At 39.4% G+C, this 24,873-nt stretch overlaps 1 protein-coding gene across 1 annotated transcript in view; it reads right to left on the reverse strand.

Annotated features, from left to right (window-relative positions):
- The window catches only part of LOC107549419 (fibronectin-like), a 34,974-nt gene that overhangs the window by 6,014 nt on the left and 4,087 nt on the right, over positions 1–24,873 (reverse strand). The window contains exons 3-39 of the mRNA XM_016230490.1: positions 22,484–22,621; positions 22,264–22,395; positions 21,226–21,363; positions 20,610–20,771; positions 19,713–19,910; positions 19,002–19,184; positions 18,561–18,737; positions 17,804–17,956; positions 16,900–17,028; positions 16,506–16,646; positions 14,854–14,966; positions 12,513–12,681; positions 12,224–12,400; positions 11,897–12,025; positions 11,427–11,516; positions 11,089–11,283; positions 9,991–10,269; positions 9,561–9,824; positions 9,355–9,449; positions 8,713–8,881; positions 8,393–8,479; positions 7,693–7,884; positions 6,260–6,538; positions 5,615–5,803; positions 5,421–5,510; positions 5,047–5,313; positions 4,851–4,967; positions 4,577–4,750; positions 4,322–4,477; positions 4,084–4,197; positions 3,546–3,845; positions 3,251–3,438; positions 2,839–2,926; positions 2,567–2,749; positions 2,159–2,248; positions 1,838–2,026; positions 1,622–1,711 (exon numbers count right to left, since the gene is read on the reverse strand). Of these exons, the coding sequence (XP_016085976.1) occupies positions 1,622–1,711; positions 1,838–2,026; positions 2,159–2,248; positions 2,567–2,749; positions 2,839–2,926; positions 3,251–3,438; positions 3,546–3,845; positions 4,084–4,197; positions 4,322–4,477; positions 4,577–4,750; positions 4,851–4,967; positions 5,047–5,313; positions 5,421–5,510; positions 5,615–5,803; positions 6,260–6,538; positions 7,693–7,884; positions 8,393–8,479; positions 8,713–8,881; positions 9,355–9,449; positions 9,561–9,824; positions 9,991–10,269; positions 11,089–11,283; positions 11,427–11,516; positions 11,897–12,025; positions 12,224–12,400; positions 12,513–12,681; positions 14,854–14,966; positions 16,506–16,646; positions 16,900–17,028; positions 17,804–17,956; positions 18,561–18,737; positions 19,002–19,184; positions 19,713–19,910; positions 20,610–20,771; positions 21,226–21,363; positions 22,264–22,395; positions 22,484–22,621 (6,024 nt within the window). The remainder of the gene's footprint in view (positions 1–1,621; positions 1,712–1,837; positions 2,027–2,158; positions 2,249–2,566; positions 2,750–2,838; positions 2,927–3,250; positions 3,439–3,545; positions 3,846–4,083; positions 4,198–4,321; positions 4,478–4,576; positions 4,751–4,850; positions 4,968–5,046; positions 5,314–5,420; positions 5,511–5,614; positions 5,804–6,259; positions 6,539–7,692; positions 7,885–8,392; positions 8,480–8,712; positions 8,882–9,354; positions 9,450–9,560; positions 9,825–9,990; positions 10,270–11,088; positions 11,284–11,426; positions 11,517–11,896; positions 12,026–12,223; positions 12,401–12,512; positions 12,682–14,853; positions 14,967–16,505; positions 16,647–16,899; positions 17,029–17,803; positions 17,957–18,560; positions 18,738–19,001; positions 19,185–19,712; positions 19,911–20,609; positions 20,772–21,225; positions 21,364–22,263; positions 22,396–22,483; positions 22,622–24,873) is intronic.

Genomic DNA, 24,873 nt, shown 5'->3' on the forward strand with positions numbered 1-24,873 from the left:
ATGTGCATTATATAGTTATACCAGCTGATTTATGGCGCTTTTCCACTGCGTGGTACAACTCAGCATGGCTCAGTATGGCACGGCACGGCTCGGCTCGGCTCGGTTTGATTTCCACTGCAGTTTAGTATCGCTTTAGAGTGGGCGGGATTATTCACATGTCGCTAGTTGCGCCGCCTCTACTGTCCCGACTCCTGAAAAACTTTTTCATTCCGTGTCGCCCCATCAAGCTCTCGCTGGATCCGCTCCTCTGCTATCAACGAGAGGAATGTCTGTACTTCCTCAACAGACAATGAAACAGCCAATTTTTGTTGTTAAAAAAGGTGCGCTCGTTCAAAACAGTTGCGTTCGATCCTTCACTGGCTGTGCTGATTTAAATCTAGCGGTTCTGTTGTGTTTGTGTCACAAGTCGAGTGACGCATGTAGTGACGATTCTCTCCGGCCAATCCGTGATCAGTAGAGTTTACACGTCACGTTTTGGTAATGGTACGGTTCACTTTGAACCTCAACCGAGGTGGTACTAAAAAAAGTACCAGGTACCAGGTACTGTACCCAGTGGAAAACCCCCCAAAAGTTAACCGTACCGAGCCGTACCATGCAGTGGAAAAACGCCATTAGAGTCTGGATATCAAACTAAACACATTCAAGTTTCTGTCCTGAACTGTGACAAGCTGGATTTTTTGGATGTTTGTTTTCAGTTTGTCTGTTTGTTTGCTGCCCATTGTGAAATCTAATTTGTCCAAAATTCCAGATGCAACTCTGTTTAAACATCAAATATGTTCCAATCGGCTGAGGTTTTGTAACATTGCTATTGGAAATTTTTCCATCATGTTTGGTTTGGATATGGTGTAATGGATGTTTGTTTTCAGTTTGTCTGTTTGTTTGCTGCCCATTGTGAAATCTAATTTGTCCAAAATTCCAGATGCAACTCTGTTTAAACATCAAATATGTTCCAATCGGCTGAGGTTTTGTAACATCGCTATTGGAAATTTTTCCATCATGTTTGGTTTGGATATGGTGTAAGATTCAGTTCGAAGAAAACACTTTTCATCAGAGTGAAAACATTGGTGAAAGACTGGACTAGTATGGACCAGCCCTTTAATAACTGATCAAAGGATTTGATCATAATAGTCCAATGAGGGAACACTTAGTTTAAATAAATTAAACAGTGTAGTGATGGGCTAGCAGTCCAGTCAGTTTGGTGCATCAATTAAGCAACATTAAATGCAATGTACCTCCATTTTGCATTTCAGCTCTGAGTGCATTTCATCAATAAAAAGCTAAGCAGTGTAAAATCTGTGGCTTAGCCAAGTGTACTAGTGAAATGCAAGCCAGCGCAATGTCAAGCTTTTATAAAATCCAGTGTGGGCTAGTTAGGCTAACTGCTGTGTGCTGTATCTATGCTCTGTCCATTTCAGTTGCTACTGCAGTAGTAGCCATCATGCTTGCAAACCACATTTTTGTTTGCTTGTACCATTCAGCAACAAATCATAAGGGTGTACACCTTATGTCTCAATATGTGCATTAACATTGTATATTTACATTTATTCAATAGTCAGACACTTTTATCCAAAGTGACTTACAAATGAGAAAAATCTATGTTTTTATATGAGCAAATACTTACGAGTTGTGGCTGTGCCAACCAGTGGTGCGCTTCTCTGGTTATTTAGTAGGGCTATGATCTTTAAGATGTATTCGGTGCCTGGTTGCAGACCTGTTGTTAAATTATCACAATATGGTCACATAGTGCATTATAAATTGTGTTTTACAAGCCTAATTTACCAACATTTACAGTATGTATACCATAACTGGGGGTAATGTGATGCATTCTGGGTCTTACCAGTGATGGTGGCATAGTTCTGGCCAGCATTAGGGCGTGGTATAAGCTCACGAGGCGAACCACCTGATTCTTCATAAGTAATGTAATATCCTGTAATGTGTGTTGGAGGGGCTTGCCAAGTGAAGGAGATGGAATTGGGGGTCAGCGAAGTGAACTGGAGGTTAGTTGGAGACTGAACAGCTGGTCGAGCTGTGATGATATATAAGATAAAAAGGTTAAGGTCATACTGGTAAATTTAAATCAGTTTATTTTCAGACTTATTGCATTAGCATTTATACAGTATATTACTCTTTCCACATGGGCAGATTTGCTTAGTTGTACCTGTGTTTACAGTCATTGTGAAAGGAGGGCTTCGACTATTTCCATTCAGTGTGTACATGTTGACCACATACATGATGCCTGGCTGCAAACCTGAGGTAAGGAATACATTTCTTTCAACAAACAGCAATAATTCCAACATGGTTAAAAAAGTTATTAAAAAACATTTTTGAGTTTATCCAGACAAAGCAGGATGCAACATTTACAATAATCTACCATGGTAACCCCATTGATTTTAGACACTTCTGTGATGGTAATGCCATGGTACTCTTTGAAGTAACTGAATACAATATAAATACCATGGAAGTTAATAATACTAGTCGTTTACGTATTGAGCAAACAGTGGCTAACCATTAATGTTTAAACAGATGGCCAATAAGGGGGTTACCTATGGATTGTACAGTAACTTACCAGTGACAACATAGGTACGACGGTCAGCAGGAATAGTTTGCCTGAAGGTGGGGTGACCTCCATTTTTGGGTGTGGCTTCAATAAGGAAACCTGTCATTGGCTCATTATTGACAACACGCCATGTGAGAGTGAATGAAGTGTCTTTCACGTCAGTGATACGGACTCTGCGAGGAGGGGTTATATCTGTGGAGTTAATGAGATGATAGTTTCCATTTAATACAGAGAAACTACTAAAAATCACTCTACTGTGAAAATATGGGAAACCGACTAACTGTCAGCGGTGGTGCATTCTCCAGTGAGAGGTGAACTGCTGTCTGAACCTCTCAGTGCGTAGACATGAACCTCATAAGCAGTGGCCACCTAGAAGTAAACAACAGATATTTAGGCCATAGATGGCAAGTCATAATTCATTCAAAATAGCTACCAATACCTGAACTCCTTTGCTTAAAACTTGGTTGAAACAAAATTGAAATGTAGAAACCAAAATGTCAAATATCCTATATTTACGACATGGTTCTCTGGTTAAATTGCAGCATTCTGTTGTCAATTATCTTTGTATAATGACCACAAAACTGTATTGTCCATTGTCCCTGGCAATAAATAACTTTTACTAATTTTTCTACTTTTACTTGTGCCAACAAAGATTAAACCTATTGGTAGAGTGCAAGGTAGTAGACATATTACCATGAGCCCAGGCACTAAGACTTGTGTGGAGTCTGGTGAAACATTCATTTCTTTGGCTAGGACATACAGATTCTTCGGTAATGCCACCACACGATAGCCAGAAAGTCTGGGATTGGGTGCCTGCCATGCCACAACAAAAGAAGATGGACTAATGTCGAAGAACTCTATATTGGTGGGAGCAGGAACAGCTGGGAAAGGTGAAAGGACAAGAATCAGGACAGATCCCCTCTAACACTCAACCCTATTATCTAATTGACTAGCTTGAGAAGCTAAGTTGAATTCAGAGCGGTCATACCAGTGGGCTGAGTCTCCTCATGGGTAGTTTGCTGAGTGCCCTCAAGAGTACGGACTGGGTAACGTCCTTTCATGGGAATGACTTTAATATTGTACATGGTGCCTGGACGTAGACCTTGGAGAACCACACTGTTATCACGACCACTTAGGGCTGGTTGGTACTCTCTTTCTCCCTCCTCTGGACTAGAGTACAGAACCCTGTAGGAGGTCACTCCTGCAACCCGTGTAACATCCCATGTCACAAGCATGGAGGTGGAGTCCACATCAGAGAAGGTAAGATCTCTTGGATGCTGCAAACTTGCTAGAGAGTTGGAAGAAGATATTTAAGGGAGTATATATTGGGTGGTGTGGCATAGTGGCTAAAGCACATAATTTTTATAACTAGAAGGTTGCTGGTTCAAGGAACAACAGTGAATTATAATCATTGATCTCTTGAGCAAGTCCTTAACTCCAAGTTGGTCCAGTGAACAAGTTAGACCTGAACTACGATTTCAAAGGTTAAAAAGTTAGGTAGTTTAAAAAATAGACAAACCACTAACCTGTTGTAGCTTTCTGGACCACTGGGGTGCTCTCTCCTTCTTGGCTGAGAGCAATCACATTAATTGTATACTCTACTGTGGGCACCAAGCCACGTACGGTCATTTCTGTACGCTCTGAATAAGGTAGAAACAGAATAGTTTATAAGTCCAAGTACTGAACCAGTTCTTCCAAATCAGCTTCAAGGTTGTGAGTAGGAATAAAAGCTGAGAAAAGGGTAAAGAGCAAGAGATGTCTCACCAGGGCCAACCAGCTCAGAGAATGTAGGACCTTGCCCACCCTTGGGTGTCCCTGTTACTCTGTAGCCTGTGATGGGGCCTCTAGCTGGGCTCCAGCGGACAGTCAAGGCGTTGTCTTGAATATCAGTAACATCTAAATCTGAAGGGGATGGAACACCTGAGAATGGAGAAAAAAAAATATAGTCACACAAAATTTGTGGTAAGCTAATGGTCAGAAACCATAATAGATACAGATGTCTTGACCATGAGTGCTTACTTCCCCCTGCAGTCCTGTGTGTGATGATGACTGGTGTGCTGGAGGCTGGACTGTCCCCTCTGCCTGTCACAGCATACAGTGTGATGGTGTAATCGGTGTCTGGACGCAGGCCATGGATGATGGCAGTGGACTGTGTTCCTGGAACAGTGAAATCTCTGGGTGCATCTCTTTCACCTGAGGAACAATGAGAAGGAATCAACAGCATTTACAAGCTCAAGTGAACATACAGCAACAGAACACAACACCACACCACACCACAAACCATTTGTCATACCTGTTTCACCATGTGTGATCTTATAGTAGCGTACAGTGACTGCAGGGGCGTCCCAGGAGATTGTGATGCTAGTGGGAGTGGAGGACGTCACAGCCAGGTCAGTGGGAGCATCAGAGACTACAGGAGAAACAAGAGTCAAATCATTATACCTCACAAAGATGAACAAAACAAATCTTTAACTTTTCTAACTTCTCACCGGTTGCTTGTGTTCCAGTAAGTGGTAGAGACTCTTTACTGCCGCTGACAGCATAAATATAGACCGTGTACTCCGTCTCAGGGGCCAGGTCCACCAGTGTTAAATAATTTCTTGTCGGGGGAAGTCTCTCGTTCTTAGCGCGCCCACCACTTGTTGGCTGATAGCGTAGGCGATAATCTGTAATGATGGCACGTGGGGCCATCCAGTGCACGGTAAATGAGTTGGTGGAGACATCAGAGAAGTCCAGATTTGTTGGGGAGTCCAAATCTGTGTGTATGATGGGAACAAATTCAAGTGGAGAAACTTACAGACCAGAACAGAGAGTGGTCAGAAAACTAACAATTGAACACCATTTCTTATATCCAGATACATACTTGTCTTCTGAACACCAGTTACAGGTTCACTTTCTCTGTCGTCATACACACACACTAATTTCACCAGATACTCTGTGTTTGCCAGCAAGTCTGAATCGAGAAAATTCAGAATCAGCAAGTAAAACGTGTTAGGACTGTAAGAAGCACATGGGTGAAATAAAGAACTTTGAATGAAAGCATTAGTAAACCCTTACTCTGAAGGAGGAAGCTGTTGGTGCCACCTCCTACATTGACTTCCTGAGAGTCATCGTCATTTTTTGTGGGATGGTAGTGGATGACAAAGCGGCTAATTTCAGATGGCTGAACAGAAGGTGCAGTCCATGACACACGCATGGAGTCTGAGCCCACCTCAGCAAAGTTCAGGTTTGTGGGGGCTGGAATAGCTAAACAAGAGGAAAGAGAGAGACAATAATGTCATAAATTGAAAAGTAAAAAGTTTGTCAGCATAAAAATAAATAGCTAAGGAGTATGTTATTTCACCTTTTTTGTTAACATGAAACAGAAATACAATAAATACAAACAATATGATACCCCACCAAGTGGAAGTTATCATAGTGCATTCCCCAAGAATGCAGATAACGAACATTCTCCCAGAAATGCATCAATATTCTGAAGTAAGCAGACGATTGATTCAAAAAGCTGCACTGAGTCTGGAAATAGCTAATTGTTAATCTTGGATAGCTGGACTAGGAAGTAATGAAATTAAGTGGCTTGAACAAATGATGGTTGAGGGATGAGGGTCTCAGCCTCTCGTTTACGTCCATATTCTCCATTCCTTTCCCTTTTCTTTTACCCCCACCCTCTGAAATGTAACAAAAAACCCATGTAGGATAAATCACCAGTTTGGGTTTGCTGTGTGATCACCGAGGGCACACTCTCTGCCTCATCTGTAATGGTGGACACACTGATGTCATAATTGATGCCTGGCTCCAGTCCACGAATGGTATAATAGCTGATGGAGGAGTTCACCACGTCCTCAAAAATAGGAAAACTCTGGTCTGCCGTAACAACCGTAATATGGTATCCAGTAACTGCCGGGTAATTTAGCGGGGTCCATCTAATTCCGATTGTGGTATCCGTGAAATCAACAAAGCTGAGATCACCCACCTTGGGCACATCTTTAATTGGTTAACAAAGTTGCATTTATGGGAAAGGGAGAGAGAAAACAAGACACACAGAAGCAGTGACAATGACTAATTAAGACAAGCAGCAAATTACTGTTCTAATGCCATCAGTGCTAAAAAATGCTAATAGCTAATAATCAGAAGACATGCACACAATAATGGAAAATAAACAGGCTTTTGATTTGAATTAGTCATTCTACAAAAAAGAGAAAGTATCAAGCTCCAACTTTTCTTGCAACTATCAAATTCAATAGATATTTTCAAACATTAAAAAAGTGAAACAGTTGAGAATTATACAATTATTTCATGATGCACGAACAGATTAAACAACACCAAGGATTTATTGGAAAAAATAAATTACTGGATTTTCTTAGAAGTTAATTTTGTAATATATTAAATGCAGCTGTTTTTATGGATCTTTGCAGGATACATGTGATGACATCTAAAAGGATCAATAGCAATTAAGTAGAGTAGAAGCAGGATTATGTGGTGTAGTAGATATAGATCAAAGATAGAGACTGAGCTTAGGCTGGAGACTGGTAGCAGGTTGAAGCCCTATGAGTTGTGAGCCATGAGTTATCACCATTGTGGCCTTGATGTCTAGAGGTTATTTTTGTTCCTATTCAGTGCTTGTTTGTTTCTTTAATGATGTCTAAGCCTTCTATTTAACAATAGCAAAGCTGAAGTCTGTATCAGAGGAAGCCATCTCTCAGTTGGGTTTAATACCTGATACTATATTACCTTATGATAGGTTTACTAGCTAGTTGCCATTTAACTGTCCATTATTGGTGCAAAGCCTGGGTCTATTGATTGGCACTGAACCATAGCAGGTTAAGATTACCATGGCAAAGCTGACTAACAAGACCTGTTGGCTTGACTCTTGATATTTCAGCTGCATACTTGTGATCAACAGTCTATTATTCATAATGCTTTAAAAGCAGCATTTGGCATGCATATATACGCCAAACTGAACACCTCTTTACAAAAATATTCTTAAATATCTTAAAAGGGTGAATTTCTAAATCTGCGTATAGATAATCAGGTGACTCTCTGGATCAGTCATGGTGGTTTTGATCCAGCAGAGCATGGCTTGAACTTACCTTTATGTTTGTTATTGCTGTACATGTTGATTATAGATGGAGTCTTACCTTGCGTAATGGTGGCTGAGACAGGCTCACTCTCCAGGTGGTTTTTAACAGTATAGACACTGACATTGTATTCAACGCCAGGACTCAGGTTTTCAAGGGTACATGAGGTTTCATGCCCTCGAACAGTCTCCTCTAGAGTATTTCCACGCTGCCCATTGACTGGTGTGCACGTTACTCTGTAACCAGTGATATCTGAGAGGATAAAGGGTATATTACAAGTATAAAAAAGAGAAATACAAAATAAAATTGCAACAGTACTATGGTTGAAAGATGGTAATGCCATTTGTATATACGGTAGTAGGTATATAGGTTCTTCAAAGAATACCATGGTGTTGTCCAATAAACTATGTTTTATATTTTTGGGGAAATATCATGATTAACAAGGGATAAAAGTACATGCAAACAGAAAGTTATAATTAAATGCACTAAATGTAATAAACATCACAAACAGATGAAAGATAAGTAAACAGACAAAGAACAGTGGGAGAAAAGGATGACTGGAAGAACAGATAATTCTCAAAATGGGACAAAATTAACCTGAATGTCTGAAACAGTCCCATACACATACACATACACATACACATACACATACACATACACATACAGCCTACATAAATAGCCAAGGTCCTCCAGCATGCTTAAAAGAAAGGGTGAACAAGGGTACACAAGGGTAAGAAGTGGGTGTATAGTCAATATTTACCTGGACTTTTGGTTCTGCTCCATCTGACATTGAGTTCACCAGTGACAGGGTTAGACACCACATTCAGGTCAGTTGGTGGGGATAGGGCTAATGTGACAGAGAAAAGAGGAATGAAGTCCAACTTTAGAAAATGTACTTAGCATTTTGAGCCCTATATTACGGGCTACAAGTGTCTACATTAACATTATATTTAATCTTTTCATATCTACCAGACCTCTGTATTTGTAGCTAATAAAAAAACCTAAGCATTTGCATTCTAAAACTTTTAAAGCTTTCAGACAATGTCAAATTTACTTGAATTAGTTTGATCAGTAACTTACATGTCACAACTTTGTTTGTGATTGGGTTGCCATGCTTTCTGCCACTGAACAAGGGTTGCAAGCTGTAGATATACTCCATTCCTGGAGTTAGACCAGAAATGTAAATAGTGCCTTCGCCAGAGGTCTTGTCTCTGGGAGCTTCACCACCTTGGCTGGGCCTCACGGACATCTGAGAGAAGGGCACATATTCACTGAATATATGACTCAAGTCATTGAGTCAAAGGGAAAATACATGAGCTTATTTTCTGGGAATGTAGAGGTAAAACCCTGGTGCAGGGTTAAAATATGGAATATGGTTTTTGGAATATGGTAGCTGGTCCAAGGTGGTTTACCAGCTTGTACAACAACTTTTCACTAGGGCAACCTAGTGTTCCATCTATGACCATTACTGTAATAACCAACTTGTACTTGCTAGTACCCATATAAAACTAGCTGCCATAAAAAGCTGGCTTTTTTTCCAGCAGGGAATGGAAACACTTAAAGAAAGTTAATGTATTTCCACAACTCCTGAGAATTATATGCAAACTCTATAACGTGTCATCCAATATGTAATATTTACAATATAGTTGCATTATTTTCACCTGTTATACACAACAAACTGCTAATGTGGTAACCAGCAAATTGTAAATATAGTGTTTATACCCTGTAGCTGAATCGTGGTACTGGGGTCCAGGTAACAATGATAGATGTATCTGTGACATCTGTGGTGAATCGAGGAGCATTACCAGTTGGCTGAGCTGATGAAAAAAATAAAAAAATAAAGAGGATATTCAAAACTGAGCACTCCAAAATGGACACAGGAGAGCACCATTGTGTATTGTTTAAGAAAAGGTAGAGGGGTTACACACATGTTCTGAAGGCATCAGTGACTCCCTCGCTGAGCGTGTTCCCTTGCTCTGAGTGCAAGGTGACTATGTACTCTGTGTCAGGCTGAAGGTCGCTGAGTTTGTACTGAGACTCATGGCCAGGGATCCTCAGCTGTTTGGGGCTGGAGCTGGCCATGCTGATGAAGAGACGATAACCTGTGACCTGAGCTCTGGGGACAGACCAGATGACCAGAGAGCTGTCATCAGTGATATCAGAGAACTGCAGGTCGGTAGGGGCATCAGGCTCTGAGGGACGAGAATGTTGACTAGATGTTCACGTGGGAAATGCAGTGAAAAGTTGACAAAGATGGCATGTATAATATAAATGTAACTATAAACAGATTCAGCATATTTTGTCAGTTGTATTTTAGAAAATGAATAGCTCAAAGATAAACGTTTAAATGTCACCAACTTGTAGATTTCTCCCCAACCAAAGGTTCACTTTCCACTCCTCTGTTGACTGCATAAATATGGAAGCGGTAGAGTGTGCCAGGCTGCAGGTGTGTGAGTTCAGCATAAGCATTCTGCGTCACAGGAAGCTGAAGGGGTCTCTGTGTCCGGCCATCTGTGCTTACGGGCGCAAAAGACACACGGTATCCTGAGACCTCATTAGGAGGACCAGTCCAGGTGATGGTGATCTTGACATCGGTAACTTCATTAAATTGCAGGTCTGTGGGAGCTTGGACCTCCTCTGTTATTGAGATAGAAAGCAAAATTGCAAAATTATCTTTCAGTGCTTTACTACAAGGGGAGGTAGGAGTGATAATGTAATGTAAACACAAGACTTTGGGCAAGCTAGGATTAGGAGTGCTCAAATCCCTAACGCCCATATGTAAAAGCAGGAGAAATGGTGATGCTTGATTTAACAAGTACTACTAAATATTTTAGTCGGGAATGTCTGTATCAACACTGCATGATTTTGTAGAGTTCAAAATAGTACTCTATTAGCTTCAAGAGTGAAAAGCAAAATCACGCAAAGACTTTTCACAGTTCTCATAAGGAAGTGTGTATTTGATAAAAAGACCTCAACTGGTAAGACGAGAACAGAGAGACACACTCAACACTTCCCAGTCCATCCTTGTAAGGTTGTTTTGTTTATGAGAAAGCACTAAATCTCCCAGCTCAGGCATTTGCTAGAGTCAGCTCTCACTGTAAAATGTCAGAGAACTGGCAGACATCTTTACACATGAATGAAAAACATGGGCACTTTCACAAGCTTAGAGAAAATTTAGTAAATGCCTCTTAATAAAGTAGTTTGAACGCCAATGCAGACGTGTGTGAAAATGCGAAGTGTGTGTGAGCAGAAAACATTTTGATACAAACAGAGGTAAGAATACAAATTGTGAACTGAAAGCAAGAGAGGTAGCTAGCAATAAGCTATAAAAAGAAAAATAGAGTGGGAAGTGTCACCTGCAACATGTCTCAACCTCATTCTCCCAATAATTTACAGTCACTTTCTACAATATCTGTCCAATAAAAGCATCCCAAAATGGATCTTCTGAACTCTTACCAGGCTGTTGCTCTCCAGTAGTGCTGACCTGTAGGACCAAAGGTTCACTCTCCAAGTTGTCTTCCACTGAGTAAATACTGACATTGTATGACAGGCCAGGTCGAAGGTCACCCAGTGTCACAAATGTTTGAGTCTCGGGGAGGATGAGCTCAGTGCTGCTGCCCTCAACCGAGGGAGTGTACACCACACGATAGCCTGTGCACACATTACATGAAAAAATAGTTGATATCTATAATTCCACATTCATACATTATCAGCAGATGTACTAAAAACAAAACTTTAAGCAACTTTAGAAGACAATCTTAATGCATGAATGTTGGTACACAAATGTTACTCACCAGTTATAGGTGCTTGGGGTTTAGACCATCTGATCGTGATGGACTTCTCCTGTACATCTGAGACCTCATGATTAGTTGGAGCATCAGGTGCTGTGAATAAATAGACAATTATTTTGAATGTGCAGTGCATTCTGATGACTCTCGTGGCTGGATGTTCTGTAAATGGAAGAATCTGTAAATGAGGAAAATTTTGTTTTGAACAAAAGAAAATTTATTTTGTTGCCGTAACCAAACATTTCATGAGGCAACCCATTCTTAGCATCAAAACAACAATGAAATTTGAGCAACAAAATAATCATGTCAGTAATGCTGTTTGCTGTGAATATGAAATTTGAAAAACATCTATATAATAACATATTTAAATTAAATAATGCACAATACTGTTTCATGTCTGGTAAGAAAAATTAATAGCTATTAAATGTTCTCAAAAAGTTAATTTTGGACCCTGTGCACAATGATGGGCATCTTACCAGTGGTCTGAGTGGTTGTCAGGATGAGATTTGTATTTCCTTCTGGATTGACTTCAAATACTTGGACATTGTACCTACGGCCAGGCAGAAGATCTTGGATGTTTACTGATGTAGATGTTCTTGGGAGGTCTGTGGGGGGAAAAGGGTAATTATGAAGTCAATACAAATTTTTAACTGATTCTAATTGGATAAGAATTGTATTATAAATTTAGCTTCTTTAGCTCAAATCAGGCTATTTTCCAGTTTTTCTTCTCATTGCAGTCATGTTGAGCATTAATATTCCTCTGTTCATTTTTTAACAAGCGGCGTGTCTCTGACTATACTCACCAATCACACGTGGTTGGGCTCCTTCCTCAGAGAGTTCATATTCCACTCTAAATCCAGACACTGTGTCAGATGCAGATACCCAGGAGATGACGAAGCTGCTGGAGGTGATTTCGGTAATGGACTCTGAAGTGTCCACTACTGGCAGGGGCTGGGTGGTCTCACCCTCTGTTTTGTCCACTGCAGAAAGGGGAATGATGAAGTTTTTGGGTGTTTTTTTCAATAGCAAGGTTTTTGAAAGTTCTATGGAAAAGAAAAGAATTGAACATAAAAAGATAAAAAATCTACGTACAAGAGCCATATATAGTGGTGAAGTCAAAGCGAGTGACCTCTCTTGGTCCATAGCGTAGAATACTGATCAGCTGACCCTCATAGGTCAAACCTGGTTTAAGCCCTGAAATGGTGTAAGAGTTGATGTGCCCAGGAATGGTCACCTCCTTCCAGGGTGTACGTGTGTTTTTCTGTGAAAGGAAAATGTTACACGCTGAAAAATATAGAAGCTAAAATCACCAAACTTGATCAAGCAGGTGAATCTGCGGTAAAACTTGAGTACGAATATTTTTTACCTTTACACATTGTTAAACAATTAGATCCTGCTTTCTGTACATGCCTTGAAATAGCTTTGACGTATGTTGCAAAGTAACAACGAGTGGGTATTACGATAAAGGCCAGGGCCCGTATTCATGAAAATTCTTAGTGCAAAGAGTTGCTCCTAGTGACACAATTCTAAGAAAAATGTTCCTCTTAAAATTAAAGAAAAGATCCTAAGAAAGTAATTCAGAAAGCATCTTAACCCTTAAAAGAGCTCTTAAGGTCCAAAATTGTTAGGAGTACAGACGGGGACTTTTAAGAGGCTTAAGAGTTTCTTTAGCAGTGGAGAAAATGGACGAAACATGAAGAGGGAGAAGAAATGTGTTGCACACAATGCATGACAGTGAGTTAACAAGATGCTACACATTAGATGGTGCAGGGATCATGTTTGTGACCGATCTTATTAGAGACACGCTAACATCTCCGACGCCGTGCAGAAATGTCATAGTGCCAGAAATGGAAGTAAATCACTACATTAACTACATTAACATTTCTATCAGGACCACTATCGTCAAAGATGATTGACTATTAGCATACAGTTTGGATTGGCGGTATGGTTCTGTTCTGGGCAAGAACTCCCTGCTCTCATCCATGCAGCCCAGCATGGATGAGAGCAGGGAGAGCAGCGATAACCCCCCAGGGTAAACAGAACAGAACCTTCATAAATGTATTGCAGATATCGTTAAAGTTCAACAATGTTATGTACACATTTTAGAATTAGTCTGATTCAAAGGAGAATCAGAAGGCTGAATCCTGACTGACAGAGGAGGAGTTGGGGATGGAGGAGGGTAATTAGCTATTGAGCAATGCGAAAACTGCTGATAATACTGAGGGACCTTATATATGAATGCTTAGATAGGTGTCGTATTCCCATAGGTTGATGGGGATCAGCTGATGCAAGCTTGACTAACGTGACCTGCCAGAACTAAAGCTACGCTAGATATTTGGCAACTGGAAAAATACAACTATGCAGCAGTGATTATTTGGGTCTGTCACAACCTTCTATAAGCAAAGTGATCACACAAACAATTACAGCACTTTCAGAACCTTATTGTGTCGCTGTTCATTTCCTATAAAATATGTTAAGTATGACAGCATGGTAAATACAAAAATTAAAGAATATATATATATATATAATGTGTGTGTGTGAGTACGGTAAAACAGGAAAAATTACGCCTGTAATTTCAAAGTAAAAGCTTATAATAGATGCTACTCTTAAAAGCACTTTTTTATTTTCTTCTTAGGCAACCAACTAATCACATTATTTAAAAGACTGTATCATAGCTAGCAACGGGGTCAGCCCTGCCTCCTCACTAAGATAAAAGTTTTTGTATTTTCCTCGCTCAGAGTTGCTCTCAGATTGGTCCTGGATCACTTTTAAGCTAAGACTCCTAGTTAGAAATTTTTAAGCTAAATTAGGAGCTCTCTGAGAAGATTCTTAGAATCTTTAAGAATACGGGCCCAGAATGTTAAAGATCTCTTGACATTTAAAATTAAGAAAATTGAAAGTATTTACAAAATATATCAGATTGGTTGTTTGAATGTGGTTTGGCCTACAAAAATAAAATATTGTCCAAACACAGCTTTTAAAACGCCCTGCCAGGGGAAAAAAAAAAAAAGAAATCTGAAAACCCTCTTTCTTTTAGTTAATAAGAAAAAAAATGCACAATTTTGCAACTTTACACTGAAGTCTATGTTTCATCGTGTCAGAGTGAAGAGTAAATGTGTGTTTTTAAGTTCAAGGACTGTGGCTTGTTTGTGTGTGTAGCGTCTGGAACACTCCAACACACAATATATATTTTGTTAGCTAGATTTCATGAAATATCATCATATGCACTTTAGCATAGGCAATCATCCCTTGCCGACAGAGGCACACAAACATTCACTGAAGGAACAAAATGTCTCTCATTCCAGGAATCTGGATTTAAATGATGCTGTTGTGCTCTTCCTTACTGACATAAATTGTCACTAAACCAATATCACCATAAAAATCCAGCTCTGAAAATCCCCATAACGTGAGAGTAGAAAACACAAAAACTTACGACTCTCCACTTCAGGATATATTGCGTAATGTGGGCAGATGGGGGAGGGTTCCATTGGATGGGATGGGAATTCTGTTGATTTCCAGCTTCTGTGATGATGACCCGAACAGGAGCTTTTGAGGAGGAGGATAAAAATTAATGATTAACAGTCTGATTAGATAGTTTCATATTGCCACTGTATTTAATACGACATATAAAACGTGATAAACTTACTCTGAAAGAAAGGGAAACAAAGAAAGGAGAAAAGTCTTTAAAAACAGTCTGTTTCATATTAAGAATTTGAAAAGAAGTTTGGATAAGACAATCAAATCTGTTGTCTGGCCAGATGTCTGAAAATGGAGCAAAATACCTCAGTTTTTCAAGTGAGGGGTAATAAAAAACAGTCCGGAGGATGATTGCATGGGTGTGGTGTTAAAAATCACACCCGGCCATAACATTCTTCACCCACTTTACCCTTTATTATCCCCAGGCCTTCACAGAGTTTGGTTAACAGCTGCATGCAATTCAACACAGTGAGGTCATTTTGAACAATTCTAATGTCCCCTTCACCTCTGGCAGAAAATACATGAGCCTTTGTGGTGTCAAACCGAAATTACACAAAACGGTAAGATGGTAACCCAGATACAAATTCACAGTGGCCCTTCAAAAGTACGACCTTCAATATACAGCACTAAAGACAATCGTTCACAGATGGTCTGAGTACATATTGCGGCTGATCATTTTTGGTTCTGTGAAGGTCATAAAAATACAGCTCACACTTTCCTCAAAAAAGGCCAACACAGCTAACAAAAGGCAACCTGTCTTACATTACTTATCGCTACTCCTACAGGCCATTTGGTTGCACAGAATCACAAATGAACAGCAGACCATGGTCTTAAAAGCTATAAATGCTATGTGAGAATCACATTTGGTATTTTGCACGGATGTGCCGTAACCATAGACAAAAATAAAATGTTTGAAAAAAAGGGCTCTAACACAGTGGTGCTCAAAGGCAGGATTTTTAATGATAAACTGTTTGTAGCACTAAGCTATCATATGGATACTTTAATGGTATATTCTGAAGCTTGACAGCCTCAGTTACTTAAATGTATCTACTTCAATTGTAAGTAAAAGTGCAGACTGGATATTCTGCTAAATCCATGTTCCATGGAAGAAAACAAAATATAGCATAAACACCTGTTCCATCTGGCTAACTACAAATGGTTAATGTTCCCCCTGTCATGAGGTTACACACTAAAAAATGCTGGGTTAAATACAACCCAGTGCTGGGTAAAATAGGGACAACCCCAGCAATTGGGTTGTTTTGACCCAGCGGTTGGGTTACTACCCAGAAGGTTGGGTTAAACATTTAACCCAACCGCTGGGTCAAAACAGCCCAATTGCTGGGTTTGTCCCTATTTTACCCAGCACTGGGTTGTATTTAACCCAGCATTTTTTAGAGTGTAGAAAGAGGTTGACATCTGCTACATCTGCTGAGTTTCAAAGAGGTTGTTGATTATAAATGACAGACGAGAAATCCTTCAGTGGGACGATTTGGAAAGTGACTGTTGGCATCAACAGATGTCCTGCTTCTTGTCTTTGAATTCACTTTTTTTCTGTTTCTGTTAGCTAGGTCTTTTTTGAATGATTGGTAAATTGTTGAGATATCTTACCAGTAGACTGCAGAGGCTCACAGGCCAGTTCTCCAATGCCATTACCATAGCAGGAACATCTATATGGGACACCTTGGATGACTTTGTTCCATGTCTCGCCAATCTGGTAGAACGCCTTGGACTCGGGTTCCTGGCACTGGTCTAAAGAGAAAGAATAAATGGTTTGTGTAGAGAAATTAAAAATAGTCTTTCTTTCATTACAACTCTCAAGTTTACAAAAACTATTGTTTAAATCAAGTCTGTTCGATTTGAATTGAAGGAAACATGAGCCATTCATGTTGTAAAAAACTTTGAATGTATAAAGGGAAGTTCTGACATTTTGCAAAAAAGGTTAGAAAAAGAAAACAGAACAAAGGATTCAACATAGCAACAGAATTAGAGAGTGTTGGCTTACCAATGGCATCACATCTCCAACGACCACGACCTTGGCCAAAGCATGTGCAGTTCATCATGTAGCCCTGGTCATGACGCTTATCGAAGGTTTCATTCACATCATATGTCTGTCCATTTACAATGCACTGGTCTGAAATAGAGAAGATTTTTTTTGAGCAACTTTTTAATGACTATGACTGACAAAAAAAAGGGAGATCTAGAAGCATTTTGGAAGATCTGCATCCTCTATACTCCCGATTTTAATTTGTAAGTAGAACCTACATGGTTTTAGATATTATCTGAGGCTACTTGGCTAAAAAAGTGACAGTAAATTCTTTACATTGTTTAGAATTCTAATCAAAAACACTATTTTTAAACAAATGCTGTTCTTTTGAACGTTCTATTTATCAATAAATCTTTTAAAAAATGCATCAGAGTTTCCTACAAATATTAAACATAACCATTTTCAACTGCGATAATAACAATAAAAAATGTTTCTTGAGCAGCAAATCAGCATATTACAATGATTTCTGAAAGATCATGTGACAGTGAAGACTGGAGTGATGAAGCTGAAAATTCAACTTTGCATCACAGGAATAAATTACATTTTAAAATATATGTAAATAGAAAACAGCTATTTTGGACTGAAATAATATATATACCAATAGCATTGTTTAGCGAATTTTTGATCAAAGCATAAGAGACTTAAAAAAAATCTTACAAACCCCAAACTTTTACAGTAGTGTATATAAAATAATATATATTTATAGTATAGTATACAGAAGTGTATATATATTTAATGTATTTTGTATTTACTATATTTCATAATGTAATAATCTATTGCCATGTTCAGAACTACTTTTTGAAATATCAGTGAAATATATTTGTAAGATACTGTATTTGTGTATTTGAGAACATCTAATGACCTTTGAGCTGAGTGTAAGAAATGCAGTTCCATTCTCCGCGTCCATTGCCCTGGCACGTGCAGCGCATCATGTGACCAAGTGTGTCATGGGGCTTGTCCCACTCGTCACCCACACGGTACATGACATCATTAATGGTGCAGACTTCCTCATGAGCTGGATTAAAATGAAGAAAGGGAATCTATGATTGCATAAAAACCAAATACTTACAACAAGCATGTCTATTCTGAATGCACATTACGTTCTGTGTCCATTCTGATCTCATTCTCCCTGGAGCCAAGCCAGGAACAATCTCTGGTCTGGACCAGAGCCAGGCTTAAAACCCTGAGAAGGGCGGACCCCATAGATTCAGTCATTGAAGCCACAAATCAGTACCCCATTACATGGCCTTAAAAACTCCAACTCCCTTAATGGCTCTTAAATACATCTAGATAACGCATTTGCAGACCACTGAGTGTCATAGCCTGAGCACATAAATGACCAATTAAGGCCAAAATAGCTATTACTGTCTATAAAACCTGACTTCAGCTGAATGCATTTAAAAGAACCAATTATTTAAACAGATAAAAACCTACAGTTATACTCTTACTGACACACTGAGTACATGAAAACTCTATAAATGTGCTATTTCCTCCATTATACATAGAGGAACTGAGTTTGTATCGCAGTGAACAAAGCCAGTACTGCTGTGGGAGAACTGCTTAGTAAAACTTAGCCATTTCTAAAAGGAGAAAATTTGATCTAAAGCAAGCATACTCACCAGCCATGGGACAGAACCCGTATTTCCGATCTGTATCATAGTCAGTAGTGGTACCACACCACTTCATGCTGTCCCGACGGCCGTCAGATGTGCAGTCGGTGTAGTTGCGTCCATTATACTTGAAGGGAAACTGGCACAGAGCACCATTAGAGTTTCCTCCACGAGTCGTCACAAGCTCTGAAAGTCCAAAAACAGGAACAATCAGACAAACTAAGAGTGAATCTCGATTGATTACTTTAATCTGCACTCTAGTGAAAAGACCACATCACCAACTTTGTTTGTTTCAACCAAGGCTTCACCTCCTTGGTCAACCAGTTTTACCAGGAAGACCATGCAGTGTGGTTATGCTGGTCGAAACCAACATAAATTGGGAATTTTGCTAGTGTATACAAGTTGGTGTATTCAAAATACATAAAGAAAGAGGTTCTGAAATACACTTACGGTTCTTCCGGGTACAGAATGAGTACATGCCATCACTGTCATAGTTAGATGAGGTACTGCACCATAACTGCCCATCGGTTCGGCCCTCAGAGATGCAGGAGTAGTGGGTGTTCTCACTAAAAACAAAGGGGAACACACATGGCTGCCCATCGGAGTTTCCACCATAAACAAAGGACTGTCCGTCTGCGTAAAGCAAGGAGACAACAACATTGTCAATGGAATCAGGGGTGTTTCAAACATTAGAAATAGGGGGTTCATGTCACACCAACATTTGGAAATTTCTATACTCATCCTTTTTGGTAGATAATCACTTTGCGCCAAAACAGTGTGTTTTAGGCCTTTTACCTATAGCTCAAACAATAGATCATGCTGCTAGCAATGGTAAACTCATGAGTTTGATTCCCGGGAAATGCACAAACTGTTAAAATGTAAACTGAATGCAATGTAAGTCGCTTTGGACAAAGCCTCTGCCAAATGCATAAATGTACTAAGTTTCCTATTTGTTTGTTTTTTTGGTGCCATTTTATGCACAGAAGTAGTAGAAAAAGAACAAGTGGGCGAGAAACAATTTAAACCTACATTGGTCACATGACCTTCAAGGCTCAACAAAGGCGTAAAGTATGCACGTAAAGTTTCCAAGAACTGGTTAACATAAGAAGTGTACAAAATATTCTTGAATTCGTAAATTTAATTGAAATAAGTAAACATCACCTTGCTCCTCGCAGCTGATTCCTCCTCCAACACAAGTGCACAGCATCTCCTTGCTGCCCTGAGTTCTGATCCAGCTCATGCCATTGGAATAGTACACACCAGAATCAGTTTTACAGTTGCCCTCCTCAAGAAGTTCAGACAGGACATTGACTTGGTTCATCACTTGTGAAACTCTATGAGCCACGGAAGAGCCAGATCCTTGTCACAAACACAAAAGACAAGCTGTTGAAGCACAACATGCATATATAAAAATGTAGGAATACAATTTCCAAAGGTTTTCTATTGGATTTTTTTTCTTCTGAGAAATGTAGTATCAGTCACATTGGGATCATGGGAAATATGATTCTATGATCCCAATGAAATTCCTACAAATCTTTTTGATTCTTAGAGACGGGACTGGACTCTTCTGTACTGTAATCCTTTTCAGACCTTAATTTGTATCGCATTGGAATAATGTTCTGATACTCTTGATTTACTATTCATGGAAATTGCATTAGGAGCTTTAGTTTAACAATTCTGAAAGTTTCCTTTTAAAATTATACAGGGACATTTATCCTAATGTGTAACTTGAGATCTACTGTATGTGTTTTAAGATCTATATTTTGTCATATGTTACACTTCAATTTCAATTTGGATCCTTTCAGACTTGCTACAACAGATATTCTAATAGGCTTCCTTTGGTTTATGTAATGAATATTTGGGCTGCTGCACACTTATGCGATATATAATCTACAATAATGGCAATTTTCTCCTACAACTTAAAAAATATTGTACCTTGGCTTTAGTGTGTAATCATGTGAAACTTAACTCGCAAAAGCATGGATAATTGGAATTAAATAATGCAATTATGCTTCTAAGTCCTTTTCATCCATTTGACAGCAGATTTTGTATACTTACCAATGGCGGTTGTTGCATGGGAAGCAGCATGTCTATCACACTTCCATTCTCCACGACCATTGCCTGTGCAAAGACACTGCAGAGTGTTTCCATTGGAGTCAGTTTTGGTCCAGGTCTCACCAATACGGTATGAGGTTCTGGTATCTTGGTCATTACAGCGGTCTGAAAAAGACATTGAAACAGGTCAAGGTCATGGCTCATAACAAACATGGAAAAGCCTCTTTACTGAGATGCATTCACATTCAATTATCCATCCCTTGTTTGGGAAACACCTCCACACCATCACACTTCAGTAGGTTGTCTTTATTTATGACCATGATGAAGATCTTAATAGTGTTTGATCACCCACTCCACTTCCTTTCCTTCCAACTTCAATAGCCCTGAAAAGTGAATGCTGTAATTTTCCATGTGCATGCTCCCATCCAGCAATAGGAAGCTTGCAGCTCTGCAGAACTCATTGATAATTATGTAATAAGGGTGTGTCGTACAAATAACTACAAAGTCATGAAAGGAGACATGTGAAAATGCTGCACTATGGAGGAACAAACCGGACCTTAGTAACAAGTAGGCTTCTTTCTGATGTTGAAGACATGCAATATTGAAAGCAAGCTCTTACTTCTGGAGGTGCAGGTGATGCGTCCGTTGCCCTCCCCCAAACAGGTGCAGTCTACTATCATCCAGCCTTGATAGGGTTTTTGCCATGTCTGACCAACCACATATGAAGATCCTAGTGTGTCATCATAGCAACGCTCCGCTGTGAAGATACAGTAAATTTAGCATCTTGTTCCTTCCACTCAGGTGTGGCATGCTAGCATGCCAAGTTTCAGAAAAGAGGCGTATGCAATTTCATCTTAGTGGGCATTTACACACAACCACCCAAGCAACAAATAAACAAACCAAACCAACAAACATATAATGACATAATTTACAGGGCACATAAATAATAAATAAATAAACAAACATGTTAATAAAAATACAACATATACAACATTCGCATATCCTAAACTTTCAGCAAAATTACAAATATATAGTTCAGTCATAAAACTCTAGATGGCGCATTCTGATGGGGTGTTAACGTAACTGATGATATTCAGAGAGTTAAACGACTTGGCACAAGCTGATTGGTTCATGATGCATATGCAGTCAATGAGCTTACTGCCTTGCATTTATATGGCTGGCTAGCATTCACTTGAGATTCCAGCAGCGCGCTTTCAGAGTTCTCTGAAACCCTCCACCTTCCCCAGCTCCACCTGTATAGATCTGCTACGGGGTTATTTTATATGCTATTTGTGCAGCAGCAGTATGTTTTAAATACTCGTGCCACCGTATCGCCATATGCATTGGCAGTAGCAAGTTCCTGTACTTGCTTGCAGCAGCAGCAATAAGCTACAACTACAGCATTAAACCAACAGCAGCAGCCATTCATAAGCAGCGTAGCAGATCTGTTCCACCAAGACCAAATACATTAACATTGTCACATCCATCACCATGCTAAAATGTTCAGAGTTGTCATGATTGAACTGATTTTAAAATACCTTAAATAATTATGCCTGCTTTGTAGCTGTTTGAAAACAACTTTATACAGATTTACAGGAATAGCTATTAGTCTGCAAACTGTTTGCAAAGACAAATGTACAGGTAAACACTGACTCACCAACTGGTTTACAAGTCCACTCTCCCTTTCCATTGCCAAGGCACACGCATTCAAGCATGTAGTCTCCAGTGTCGTGTGGTCGTGTCCAAGTGTCCCCGATTCTGTATGAATTTCCTCCTTCATGACACCGATCTGTAAACAAGAAAGAAAGAAAAAATGGATCAGTTTTGTAATGGGGAACATTTTTAATTTACAGATCATGATTTTTTTTTTGACTTACTTGCGATAGTGCAGCTAATTTTGCCCTTGCCGGACCCAATGCAGGTACAGTCCCATATCATGCCATCCTTCGGTCGCTCGTAGGTCTCTCCGACTCGGTAAGAGCGTGCATTGAATTTGTCATAGCACGTCTCCTCGGCTACATGTGTCAAAATGAACAGATAAACTAAATATCTCTCTCTACATCATAATACAAATGCATCACGTAAATACAGCTTCATAATAAACACAGGCAATGAACTGTCAACTCCAAAGCGCGCATATACGTGCGTAATTGAGCAGATATTGTTTTTGCACCTGTCAAAACTCGGACTGTTTCTTTTACTCTCTCTGCTCCCTGGTTTACCTCTGAATTGCGTCTGCTTAAAACTAAAGGCCATAGGCTAGAGCGTTTATACGCTAAATCCGGTCTTACTGTACATAAAGAAATGCTTGCTGACCATATTCATCATTATAAAGAAGCATTGTCAAAAGCAAAATCGGACTACTATTCTAATATAATTGGAGCCAGTGAAGGGAACTCTAGATTTCTTTTTTCTGTAGTGAAGAATTTTCTGTGTCCATCTGACACTCTGCCATTAAATTTGTGTTCTACAGAACTATGCAACAGTTTTATGACTTTTTTTTAGTCTAAGATTAAAAAGATTCTTCAGCAATTACTTTCTAGCAATTTAGGTTACGATTCCAGTTGTCAAGTCTCCCAAGTGACTGTGCATTCTAATCTTACTACTTTTATTTTTACCAACTGCTGCAGAGATATTGTGTTATATTCTGAAATCTAAAACTACCACTTGTCAGCTTGATCCACTGCCTACCTGCTTAGTTAAAGCCTGTCTACCATCTCTCTCTCCATTAATTACTAAAATTACTATTAATTCACTCTTCACTTGTTTCTGGTTCTGTACCTTCTTTTCTTAAAACTGCTATTATTACCCCTATTCTAAAGAAATCAGGGACTGATCCATCAATTTTTGAAAATTATTTACCAATTTCTAATTTACCATTAATTTCTAAAATCTTGGAAAAATGTGTTGCATCTCAAGTTCACAATCATCTCTCCAATAATACATTGTTTGAGCAATTCCAATCCGGTTTTCTTCCTCATCATAGTACAGAGACTGCTCTTGTCAAAATTACTAATGATTTGTTATTGGCAGCTGATTCTGCTTTGTTAACAATACTTGTCCTTCTTGACCTGAGTGCGGCCTTTGACACGATCTCGCACAAGATACTCCTGGACAGGTTAGTTTCAATAGGAATTACTGGCACCCCACATTCCTGGTTTAGGTCTTATCTTATCGGTCGCACTCAGTATGTTCAAATTATTAAATTTTTTAAAATCAAGACCATCTACAGTTACTACTGGTGTCCCCCAGGGTTCTGTTTTGGGCCCACTCTTATTCATCATCTATTTACTTCCTCTTGGCTATATTCTCAGGAAATATGGTATCCACTTTCACTGCTATGCCGATGACACCCAGCTCTACCTGTCTTCTAAACCCTCTAGTTCTTTTCTTCCACCTTCCTTGACTAGATGTTTAGATGAAATTAAAGACTGGCTTTCAGCCAACTGTCTAAAATTCAACAGTGATAAAACTGAGGTCTTACTTATTGGTACAAAATCTACTTTGACTAAATCTGATTGTTTTACAGTGGATATCGATAATAATGCAATTTGTCCTTCTCAGCAGGTTAGGAGTCTGGGTGTCATTCTGGATAGCACACTATCTTTTGAAGCTCATGTCAATAATATTACGCGTACTGCGTATTTTCACCAACATAACATTAATCGCCTTCATGCCTCTCTCACAATGAATAATACTGCAATTCTTATTCATGCACTGGTTACCTCACGTATCGACTATTGTAATGCTCTCCTTACTGGTCTTCCTTCTAAACTTCTCTATAAACTTCAATTGGTTCAGAACTCAGCAGCTCGTGTTCTTTCTAGGACTTCATCAATAGAGCACATTTCTCCAGTTCTCCAACGTCTACACTGGCTCCCAGTAAAGTATAGCATTGATTTTAACATTTTGCTTCTCACATTTAAGGCACTTCACAACCTTGCTCCACCGTATCTTACGGACCTTCTCCAAATCTACTACTCCTCGCATTCTCAGATCTTCACTCTCAATCTCTCTTGTGTCGCCGCGTGTACGTTTAAGCACCATGGGAGCAAGAACTTTTAGTTTTGCGGCCCCTCGCCTATGGAACTCTCTTGCCCCCAATATACGGAACAGTGACAGCCTTCATACTTTTAAAACTCGTCTTAAGACTTAGCTTTTTACCCAGGCTTTCTTATGACTTGCTCTTATTAATTGCTCTTATTATTGCTCTTGTAAGCCTTTATTGTATTCATGATGTATGCAGTTGTGCTGTTGAATTTTGTAA

The sequence above is a fragment of the Sinocyclocheilus grahami genome, unplaced genomic scaffold (assembly GCF_001515645.1).
Source record: "Sinocyclocheilus grahami isolate Dianchi unplaced genomic scaffold, SAMN03320097.WGS_v1.1 scaffold372.1, whole genome shotgun sequence".
Classification (NCBI taxonomy): Eukaryota; Metazoa; Chordata; class Actinopteri; order Cypriniformes; family Cyprinidae; genus Sinocyclocheilus; species Sinocyclocheilus grahami.